The sequence below is a fragment of the Gobius niger genome (assembly GCF_951799975.1).
Source record: "Gobius niger genome assembly, chromosome: 5".
Classification (NCBI taxonomy): Eukaryota; Metazoa; Chordata; class Actinopteri; order Gobiiformes; family Gobiidae; genus Gobius; species Gobius niger.
Window position 1 is genome coordinate 638,709 of NC_136856.1, and position 12,137 is coordinate 650,845.

At 34.3% G+C, this 12,137-nt stretch overlaps 1 protein-coding gene across 4 annotated transcripts in view; it reads right to left on the reverse strand.

Annotated features, from left to right (window-relative positions):
- Positions 1-12,137, reverse strand: part of LOC306962842 (mitogen-activated protein kinase kinase kinase kinase 4) — a 92,100-nt gene that overhangs the window by 18,440 nt on the left and 61,523 nt on the right. For all 4 annotated transcript variants that reach the window (XM_079556171.1, XM_079556173.1, XM_079556172.1 and 1 more), the window contains one exon: positions 1,560-1,703. In XM_079556171.1, coding sequence (XP_079412297.1) covers positions 1,560-1,703 — 144 coding nt within the window. The remainder of the gene's footprint in view (positions 1-1,559; positions 1,704-12,137) is intronic.

Sequence of the window (12,137 nt, forward strand, 5' to 3'; positions counted from 1 at the left end):
AAAGCCCGTTTTAAACAGAGGCTGAAGGAAAACCCGGCCTGTGACACTCACAGCTGTTACTGCATTTGTGCTGATTTGTCGTCACATTTTGTGAATTGTAAATTGTGTGTGTGTTTCCTGCCGAGGGATGACAGATGGAAACTCTCTGCTCTGATCTGAAATATTTACAGCTCATGTGAAACTGTTCATTAATATGCACTGTCCCTGTCACATAAATAAATAAATAAAATACAATAAATGTTTTATTTACTCTCACAAAATGATGACGGTGAGAAGAGTAAGTGTGGAAATATGCACCATGTTCTGAACAATTCACCTCGAATACATTTGTGAAAGTAGAAAAGAAGTAAAGAGAACAGCCAAGGCCGGATTTATGCCCAGGGGCCCAGCCCAGGGGCCCAGCAGGCTGAGGGGCCCAGCAGGCTGAGGGGCCCAGCAGGCTGAGGGGCCCAGCAGGCTGAGGGGCCCAGCAGGCTGAAGGGCCCCTGGGCTTAAGGGGAAAAGGAGAGAGTTCTCTCTCTCTTTGCATCAGATGACTTTGTACCCGAGACTAAACCAGGACTAAACCAGGATCTGAGCCATTCTGAGAGTTGACAGTAGGAAAAAAAAAAGGTCTGTGGATCAGCTGCAACTGGTTGTCCCAAAAACCAAGCGCAAACTTCGGGGAGCTCGGGCCTTCTCTGTTGCTGACCCGCGGCTGTGGAACCAGCTGCCATTAGAGATTAGACAGGCCCAGTCCCTTCCTGTTTTTAAATCTCTCCTAAAAACGCACCTTTTTTCTCTGGCGTTTAACGCAAATTGATGTTGCTGCTGTTGTGTTGTACTTTTTACCTCATATTTTTTACTGTAAATATTTGTATCTGTTTCTGTGTGCGGCACTTTGGCCAACTGTACAGTTTTTAAAGTGCTTTATAAATAAAGTTGGTATGGTATGTTAAAATGCGTGAAAATACATCAAATTGAACCATAGAAATAAAAAGATCTCTGTGGGAGGACCCCGGACCCCCCTCTTGAACCAGTCTGACAGTAGTAAAGGTTCTTCTGAAGCTCAAATTGGGGTCATTATGTTTAACTGTTTATTCACACAGTTTTCTTTTTTTTTAAACTAGTTTAAGAAGTTACTGCATGTTCAAATTAAACACATTCATTCATTGATCCTTTCATTGAAGAGAGAGAGAAACCAGACAGACATACAGTATATGGGGGGCCCTGAAAAAACGTTAGCCCTGGGGCCCATTTTACTGAAATCCGGCCCTGAGCACAGCACTGGATCAACGAGTCAAGACGGAGCAAAATAAAGCGTCTAAAAGGATGTGTTGATAAGTTTCCTTTCCTCGAATCCTCCTCGACGAGCCGCCATTTTGTGAGTCAATCCACAATGTTTCCATGGACGTGTTGGATTATTGTTTTTCACTGACACCATGTGCCCCACGTGCAGGCTCATCCCTGTAACGTGCACGTGCTCAGGAACATAAAAGAGCTCGTTTATCCAGATGTCCTTGTGATCAAATGTCCGGAGTGAAACCGCCACACTGAGGCTTGTATCGGACTCGTTGTACCTGAGATGGTGATGAGCACGTTCAGCCCCTCCAGGACGTCCATCTGCTGGAACCTCCTCCGCCCGATCAGGGAGTAGACCTTCCCCTGCCCGCTGCGGTCCAGGAGCCACAGCCCGCTCTCTGTCCCCACCAACAGGTTCACCCCTGCCATTACAGCAGAAACACACGGATATACTGATGTACTGATGTACTGATGTACTGATGTACTGATGTACTGATGTACTGATGTACTGATGTACTGATGTACTGATGTACTGATATACTGTACACCGTCTGTGTGAGCGTGGCTTTACTGGAGCAGAGACGACCAGGAGCACAGGCTTTCTACAGGTGTGTAAACAAACTGTAAACCCTGGAACATCAGGTAAATAAAGTATCAGGTAAATAAAGTATCAGGTAAATAAAGTATCAGGTAAATAAAGTATCAGGTAAATAAAGTATAAACCCTGTAGTATCAGGTAAATAAAGTATAAACCCTGTAGTATCAGGTAAATAAAGTATAAACCCTGTAGTATCAGGTAAATAAAGTATAAACCCTGTAGTATCAGGTAAATAAAGTATAAACCCTGTAGTATCAGGTAAATAAAGTATAAACCCTGTAGTATCAGGTAAATAAAGTATAAACCCTGTAGTATCAGGTAAATAAAGTATAAACCCTGTAGTATCAGGTAAATAAAGTATAAACCCTGCAGTATCAGGTAAATAAAGTGTAAACCCTGCAGTATCAGGTAAATAAAGTATCAGGTAAATAAAGTATCAGGTAAATAAAGTATAAACCCTGTAGTATCAGGTAAATAAAGTGTAAACCCTGTAGTATCAGGTAAATAAAGTATAAACCCTGTAGTATCAGGTAAATAAAGTATAAACCCTGCAGTATCAGGTAAATAAAGTATAAACCCTGCAGTATCAGGTAAATAAAGTATAAACCCTGTAGTATCAGGTAAATAAAGTATAAACCCTGTAGTATCAGGTAAATAAAGTGTAAACCCTGTAGTATCAGGTAAATAAAGTATAAACCCTGTAGTATCAGGTAAATAAAGTATAAACCCTGTAGTATCAGGTAAATAAAGTGTAAACCCTGTAGTATCAGGTAAATAAAGTATAAACCCTGCAGTATCAGGTAAATAAAGTATAAACCCTGCAGTATCAGGTAAATAAAGTATAAACCCTGCAGTATCAGGTAAATAAAGTATAAACCCTGTAGTATCAGGTAAATAAAGTATAAACCCTGTAGTATCAGGTAAATAAAGTGTAAACCCTGTAGTATCAGGTAAATAAAGTATAAACCCTGCAGTATCAGGTAAATAAAGTATAAACCCTGTAGTATCAGGTAAATAAAGTATAAACCCTGCAGTATCAGGTAAATAAAGTGTAAACCCTGCAGTATCAGGTAAATAAAGTGTAAACCCCGCAGTATCAGGTAAATAAAGTATAAACCCTGTAGTATCAGGTAAATAAAGTATAAACCCTGTAGTATCAGGTAAATAAAGTATAAACCCTGCAGTATCAGGTAAATAAAGTATAAACCCTGTAGTATCAGGTAAATAAAGTATAAACCCTGTAGTATCAGGTAAATAAAGTATAAACCCTGTAGTATCAGGTAAATAAAGTATAAACCCTGCAGTATCAGGTAAATAAAGTGTAAACCCTGTAGTATCAGGTAAATAAAGTATAAACCCTGCAGTATCAGGTAAATAAAGTATAAACCCTGCAGTATCAGGTAAATAAAGTATAAACCCTGCAGTATCAGGTAAATAAACTGTAAACCCTGCAGTATCAGGTAAATAAAGTGTAAACCCTGCAGTATCAGGTAAATAAAGTATAAACCCTGCAGTATCAGGTAAATAAAGTATAAACCCTGTAGTATCAGGTAAATAAAGTGTAAACCCTGTAGTATCAGGTAAATAAAGTGTAAACCCTGTAGTATCAGGTAAATAAACTGTAAACCCTGTAGTATCAGGTAAATAAACTGTAAACCCTGTAGTATCAGGTAAATAAAGTATAAACCCTGTAGTATCAGGTAAATAAAGTATAAACCCTGTAGTATCAGGTAAATAAAGTATAAACCCTGTAGTATCAGGTAAATAAACTGTAAACCCTGCAGTATCAGGTAAATAAAGTGTAAACCCTGCAGTATCAGGTAAATAAACTGTAAACCCTGTAGTATCAGGTAAATAAAGTATAAACCCTGCAGTATCAGGTAAATAAAGTATAAACCCTGTAGTATCAGGTAAATAAAGTATAAACCCTGTAGTATCAGGTAAATAAAGTATAAACCCTGTAGTATCAGGTAAATAAAGTATAAACCCTGTAGTATCAGGTAAATAAAGTGTAAACCCTGTAGTATCAGGTAAATAAAGTATAAACCCTGTAGTATCAGGTAAATAAAGTATAAACCCTGCAGTATCAGGTAAATAAAGTATAAACCCTGTAGTATCAGGTAAATAAAGTATAAACCCTGTAGTATCAGGTAAATAAAGTGTAAACCCTGCAGTATCAGGTAAATAAAGTATAAACCCTGCAGTATCAGGTAAATAAAGTATAAACCCTGCAGTATCAGGTAAATAAAGTATAAACCCTGTAGTATCAGGTAAATAAACTGTAAACCCTGCAGTATCAGGTAAATAAAGTATAAACCCTGCAGTATCAGGTAAATAAAGTGTAAACCCTGCAGTATCAGGTAAATAAAGTATAAACCCTGCAGTATCAGGTAAATAAAGTATAAACCCTGTAGTATCAGGTAAATAAAGTATAAACCCTGTAGTATCAGGTAAATAAAGTATAAACCCTGTAGTATCAGGTAAATAAAGTATAAACCCTGTAGTATCAGGTAAATAAAGTGTAAACCCTGTAGTATCAGGTAAATAAAGTATAAACCCTGCAGTATTAGGTAAATAAAGTATAAACCCTGTAGTATCAGGTAAATAAAGTGTAAACCCTGTAGTATCAGGTAAATAAAGTGTAAACCCTGTAGTATCAGGTAAATAAACTGTAAACCCTGTAGTATCAGGTAAATAAAGTGTAAACCCTGCAGTATCAGGTAAATAAAGTGTAAACCCTGTAGTATCAGGTAAATAAAGTATAAACCCTGTAGTATCAGGTAAATAAAGTATAAACCCTGCAGTATCAGGTAAATAAAGTATAAACCCTGTAGTATCAGGTAAATAAAGTGTAAACCCTGTAGTATCAGGTAAATAAAGTATAAACCCTGTAGTATCAGGTAAATAAAGTGTAAACCCTGCAGTATCAGGTAAATAAAGTGTAAACCCTGTAGTATCAGGTAAATAAAGTGTAAACCCTGCAGTATCAGGTAAATAAAGTATAAACCCTGTAGTATCAGGTAAATAAAGTGTAAACCCTGTAGTATCAGGTAAATAAAGTGTAAACCCTGTAGTATCAGGTAAATAAAGTATAAACCCTGCAGTATCAGGTAAATAAAGTATAAACCCTGTAGTATCAGGTAAATAAAGTGTAAACCCTGTAGTATCAGGTAAATAAACTGTAAACCCTGTAGTATCAGGTAAATAAAGTATAAACCCTGTAGTATCAGGTAAATAAAGTATAAACCCTGTAGTATCAGGTAAATAAAGTGTAAACCCTGTAGTATCAGGTAAATAAAGTATAAACCCTGTAGTATCAGGTAAATAAAGTATAAACCCTGTAGTATCAGGTAAATAAAGTATAAACCCTGCAGTATCAGGTAAATAAAGTATAAATCCTGTAGTATCAGGTAAATAAAGTGTAAACCCTGCAGTATCAGGTAAATAAAGTGTAAACCCTGTAGTATCAGGTAAATAAACTGTAAACCCTGCAGTATCAGGTAAATAAAGTATAAACCCTGTAGTATCCGGTAAATAAAGTATAAACCCTGTAGTATCAGTTAAATAAAGTATAAACCCTGTAGTATCCGGTAAATAAAGTATAAACCCTGCAGTATCAGGTAAATAAAGTATAAACCCTGCAGTATCAGGTAAATAAAGTATAAACCCTGCAGTATCAGGTAAATAAAGTATAAACCCTGCAGTATCAGGTAAATAAAGTATCAGGTAAATAAAGTGTAAACCCTGCAGTATCAGGTAAATAAAGTGTAAACCCTGTAGTATCAGGTAAATAAAGTATAAACCCTGCAGTATCAGGTAAATAAAGTATAAACCCTGTAGTATCAGGTAAATAAAGTATAAACCCTGTAGTATCAGGTAAATAAAGTGTAAACCCTGTAGTATCAGGTAAATAAAGTATAAACCCTGCAGTATCAGGTAAATAAAGTATAAACCCTGTAGTATCAGGTAAATAAAGTATAAACCCTGTAGTATCAGGTAAATAAAGTGTAAACCCTGTAGTATCAGGTAAATAAAGTATAAACCCTGCAGTATCAGGTAAATAAAGTATAAACCCTGTAGTATCAGGTAAATAAAGTATAAACCCTGCAGTATCAGGTAAATAAAGTATAAACCCTGTAGTATCAGGTAAATAAAGTATAAACCCTGTAGTATCAGGTAAATAAAGTATAAACCCTGTAGTATCAGGTAAATAAAGTGTAAACCCTGTAGTATCAGGTAAATAAAGTATAAACCCTGCAGTATCAGGTAAATAAAGTGTAAACCCTGTAGTATCAGGTAAATAAACTGTAAACCCTGCAGTATCAGGTAAATAAAGTATAAACCCTGTAGTATCAGGTAAATAAAGTATAAACCCTGTAGTATCAGGTAAATAAAGTATAAACCCTGTAGTATCAGGTAAATAAAGTATAAACCCTGTAGTATCAGGTAAATAAAGTATAAACCCTGTAGTATCAGGTAAATAAAGTATAAACCCTGCAGTATCAGGTAAATAAAGTATAAACCCTGTAGTATCAGGTAAATAAACTGTAAACCCTGTAGTATCAGGTAAATAAAGTATAAACCCTGTAGTATCAGGTAAATAAAGTGTAAACCCTGCAGTATCAGGTAAATAAAGTATCAGGTAAATAAAGTGTAAACCCTGCAGTATCAGGTAAATAAAGTGTAAACCCTGTAGTATCCGGTAAATAAAGTGTAAACCCTGCAGTATCAGGTAAATAAAGTGTAAACCCTGCAGTATCAGGTAAATAAAGTATAAACCCTGCAGTATCAGGTAAATAAAGTATCAGGTAAATAAAGTGTAAACCCTGCAGTATCAGGTAAATAAAGTATAAACCCTGTAGTATCAGGTAAATAAAGTGTAAACCCTGCAGTATCAGGTAAATAAAGTATAAACCCTGTAGTATCAGGTAAATAAAGTGTAAACCCTGTAGTATCAGGTAAATAAAGTATAAACCCTGTAGTATCAGGTAAATAAAGTATAAACCCTGTAGTATCAGGTAAATAAAGTATAAACCCTGTAGTATCAGGTAAATAAAGTATAAACCCTGTAGTATCAGGTAAATAAACTGTAAACCCTGTAGTATCAGGTAAATAAAGTGTAAACCCTGCAGTATCAGGTAAATAAAGTATAAACCCTGTATTATCAGGTAAATAAAGTATAAACCCTGTAGTATCAGGTAAATAAAGTATAAACCCTGTAGTATCAGGTAAATAAAGTATAAACCCTGTAGTATCAGGTAAATAAAGTATAAACCCTGTAGTATCAGGTAAATAAAGTATAAACCCTGTAGTATCAGGTAAATAAAGTGTAAACCCTGCAGTATCAGGTAAATAAAGTGTAAACCCTGTAGTATCAGGTAAATAAAGTATAAACCCTGTAGTATCAGGTAAATAAAGTGTAAACCCTGCAGTATCAGGTAAATAAAGTGTAAACCCTGTAGTATCAGGTAAATAAAGTGTAAACCCTGTAGTATCAGGTAAATAAAGTATAAACCCTGTAGTATCAGGTAAATAAAGTGTAAACCCTGCAGTATCAGGTAAATAAAGTATAAACCCTGTAGTATCAGGTAAATAAAGTGTAAACCCTGTAGTATCAGGTAAATAATGTATAAACCCTGCAGTATCAGGTAAATAAAGTATCAGGTAAATAAAGTGTAAACCCTGCAGTATCAGGTAAATAAAGTGTAAACCCTGTAGTATCAGGTAAATAAAGTATAAACCCTGCAGTATCAGGTAAATAAAGTATCAGGTAAATAAAGTATAAACCCTGCAGTATCAGGTAAATAAAGTGTAAACCCTGCAGTATCAGGTAAATAAAGTATAAACCCTGCAGTATCAGGTAAATAAAGTATCAGGTAAATAAAGTGTAAACCCTGCAGTATCAGGTAAATAAAGTGTAAACCCTGCAGTATCAGGTAAATAAAGTATAAACCCTGTAGTATCAGGTAAATAAAGTGTAAACCCTGCAGTATCAGGTAAATAAAGTATAAACCCTGTAGTATCAGGTAAATAAAGTATAAACCCTGTAGTATCAGGTAAATAAAGTGTAAACCCTGTAGTATCAGGTAAATAAAGTATAAACCCTGCAGTATCAGGTAAATAAAGTATAAACCCTGTAGTATCAGGTAAATAAAGTATAAACCCTGTAGTATCAGGTAAATAAAGTATAAACCCTGTAGTATCAGGTAAATAAAGTATAAACCCTGTAGTATCAGGTAAATAAAGTATAAACCCTGTAGTATCAGGTAAATAAAGTATAAACCCTGTAGTATCAGGTAAATAAAGTATAAACCCTGTAGTATCAGGTAAATAAAGTGTAAACCCTGTAGTATCAGGTAAATAAAGTATAAACCCTGCAGTATCAGGTAAATAAAGTATCAGGTAAATAAAGTGTAAACCCTGTAGTATCAGGTAAATAAAGTATAAACCCTGCAGTATCAGGTAAATAAAGTATCAGGTAAATAAAGTATAAACCCTGCAGTATCAGGTAAATAAAGTGTAAACCCTGCAGTATCAGGTAAATAAAGTATAAACCCTGTAGTATCAGGTAAATAAAGTATCAGGTAAATAAAGTATAAACCCTGTAGTATCAGGTAAATAAAGTATCAGGTAAATAAAGTATAAACCCTGCAGTATCAGGTAAATAAAGTATCAGGTAAATAAAGTATAAACCCTGCAGTATCAGGTAAATAAACTGTAAACCCTGTAGTATCAGGTAAATAAAGTGTAAACCCTGTAGTATCAGGTAAATAAAGTATCAGGTAAATAAAGTATAAACCCTGTAGTATCAGGTAAATAAAGTGTAAACCCTGTAGTATCAGGTAAATAAAGTATAAACCCTGTAGTATCAGATAAATAAACTGTAAACCCTGTAGTATCAGGTAAATAAAGTATAAACCCTGTAGTATCAGGTAAATAAAGTATAAACCCTGTAGTATCAGGTAAATAAACTGTAAACCCTGTAGTATCCGGTAAATAAAGTATAAACCCTGCAGTATCAGGTAAATAAAGTATAAACCCTGTAGTATCCGGTAAATAAACTGTAAACCCTGCAGTATCAGGTAAATAAAGTATAAACCCTGCAGTATCAGGTAAATAAAGTATAAACCCTGTAGTATCAGGTAAATAAAGTATAAACCCTGTAGTATCCGGTAAATAAACTGTAAACCCTGTAGTATCAGGTAAATAAAGTGTAAACCCTGTAGTATCCGGTAAATAAAGTATCAGGTAAATAAAGTGTAAACCCTGCAGTATCAGGTAAATAAACTGTAAACCCTGTAGTATCAGGTAAATAAACTGTAAACCCCGCAGTATCAGGTAAATAAACTGTAAACCCTGTAGTATCAGGTAAATAAAGTATAAACCCTGCAGTATCAGGTAAATAAAGTATAAACCCTGTAGTATCAGGTAAATAAACTGTAAACCCTGTAGTATCAGGTAAATAAAGTATAAACCCTGCAGTATCAGGTAAATAAAGTATAAACCCTGTAGTATCAGGTAAATAAAGTATAAACCCTGTAGTATCAGGTAAATAAAGTATAAACCCTGCAGTATCAGGTAAATAAAGTATAAACCCTGCAGTATCAGGTAAATAAAGTATAAACCCTGCAGTATCAGGTAAATAAAGTATAAACCCTGCAGTATCAGGTAAATAAAGTATAAACCCTGCAGTATCAGGTAAATAAAGTATAAACCCTGCAGTATCAGGTAAATAAAGTATAAACCCTGCAGTATCAGGTAAATAAAGTATAAACCCTGCAGTATCAGGTAAATAAAGTATAAACCCTGCAGTATCAGGTAAATAAAGTATAAACCCTGTAGTATCAGGTAAATAAAGTGTAAACCCTGCAGTATCAGGTAAATAAAGTATAAACCCTGTAGTATCAGGTAAATAAAGTATAAACCCTGCAGTATCAGGTAAATAAAGTATCAGGTAAATAAAGTATAAACCCTGCAGTATCAGGTAAATAAAGTATAAACCCTGTAGTATCAGGTAAATAAAGTGTAAACCCTGTAGTATCAGGTAAATAAAGTATAAACCCTGTAGTATCAGGTAAATAAAGTATAAACCCTGTAGTATCAGGTAAATAAAGTATAAACCCTGTAGTATCAGGTAAATAAAGTGTAAACCCTGCAGTATCAGGTAAATAAAGTATAAACCCTGCAGTATCAGGTAAATAAAGTATAAACCCTGCAGTATCAGGTAAATAAAGTATAAACCCTGTAGTATCAGGTAAATAAACTGTAAACCCTGCAGTATCAGGTAAATAAAGTATAAACCCTGCAGTATCAGGTAAATAAAGTATAAACCCTGCAGTATCAGGTAAATAAAGTGTAAACCCTGTAGTATCAGGTAAATAAACTGTAAACCCTGCAGTATCAGGTAAATAAAGTATAAACCCTGCAGTATCAGGTAAATAAAGTATAAACCCTGCAGTATCAGGTAAATAAAGTATAAACCCTGCAGTATCAGGTAAATAAAGTATAAACCCTGCAGTATCAGGTAAATAAAGTATCAGGTAAATAAAGTATAAACCCTGCAGTATCAGGTAAATAAAGTGTAAACCCTGTAGTATCAGGTAAATAAAGTGTAAACCCTGTAGTATCAGGTAAATAAAGTGTAAACCCTGCAGTATCAGGTAAATAAAGTATAAACCCTGTAGTATCAGGTAAATAAAGTGTAAACCCTGCAGTATCAGGTAAATAAAGTATAAACCCTGTAGTATCAGGTAAATAAAGTATAAACCCTGCAGTATCAGGTAAATAAAGTATCAGGTAAATAAAGTATAAACCCTGCAGTATCAGGTAAATAAAGTGTAAACCCTGTAGTATCAGGTAAATAAAGTATAAACCCTGTAGTATCAGGTAAATAAACTGTAAACCCTGCAGTATCAGGTAAATAAAGTATAAACCCTGCAGTATCAGGTAAATAAAGTATAAACCCTGTAGTATCAGGTAAATAAAGTATAAACCCTGCAGTATCAGGTAAATAAAGTATAAACCCTGCAGTATCAGGTAAATAAAGTATCAGGTAAATAAAGTATAAACCCTGCAGTATCAGGTAAATAAAGTGTAAACCCTGTAGTATCAGGTAAATAAAGTATAAACCCTGCAGTATCAGGTAAATAAAGTATAAACCCTGTAGTATCAGGTAAATAAAGTATAAACCCTGCAGTATCAGGTAAATAAAGTATCAGGTAAATAAAGTATAAACCCTGCAGTATGAGGTAAATAAAGTATAAACCCTGCAGTATCAGGTAAATAAAGTATAAACCCTGCAGTATCAGGTAAATAAAGTATAAACCCTGTAGTATCAGGTAAATAAAGTATAAACCCTGTAGTATCAGGTAAATAAAGTATAAACCCTGCAGTATCAGGTAAATAAAGTATAAACCCTGTAGTATCAGGTAAATAAAGTATAAACCCTGCAGTATGAGGTAAATAAAGTATAAACCCTGCAGTATCAGGTAAATAAAGTATAAACCCTGTAGTATCAGGTAAATAAAGTATAAACCCTGCAGTATCAGGTAAATAAAGTATAAACCCTGTAGTATGAGGTAAATAAAGTATAAACCCTGCAGTATCAGGTAAATAAAGTATAAACCCTGTAGTATCAGGTAAATAAAGTATAAACCCTGTAGTATCAGGTAAATAAAGTTTAAACCCTGCAGTATCAGGTAAATAAAGTATCAGGTAAATGAAGTATAAACCCTGTAGTATCAGGTAAATAAAGTATAAACCCTGCAGTATCAGGTAAATAAAGTATCAGGTAAATAAAGTATAAACCCTGTAGTATCAGGTAAATAAAGTATAAACCCTGCAGTATCAGGTAAATAAAGTATCAGGTAAATAAAGTATAAACCCTGTAGTATCAGGTAAATAAAGTATAAACCCTGCAGTATCAGGTAAATAAAGTATCAGGTAAATAAAGTATAAACCCTGCAGTATCAGGTAAATAAAGTGTAAACCCTGTAGTATCAGGTAAATAAAGTATAAACCCTGCAGTATGAGGTAAATAAAGTATAAACCCTGTAGTATCAGGTAAATAAAGTATAAACCCTGTAGTATCAGGTAAATAAAGTATAAACCCTGTAGTATCAGGTAAATAAAGTATAAACCCTGTAGTATCAGGTAAATAAAGTATAAACCCTGCAGTATCAGGTAAATAAAGTATCAGGTAAATAAAGTATAAACCCTGCAGTATCAGGTAAATAAAGTATAAACCCTGCAGTATCAG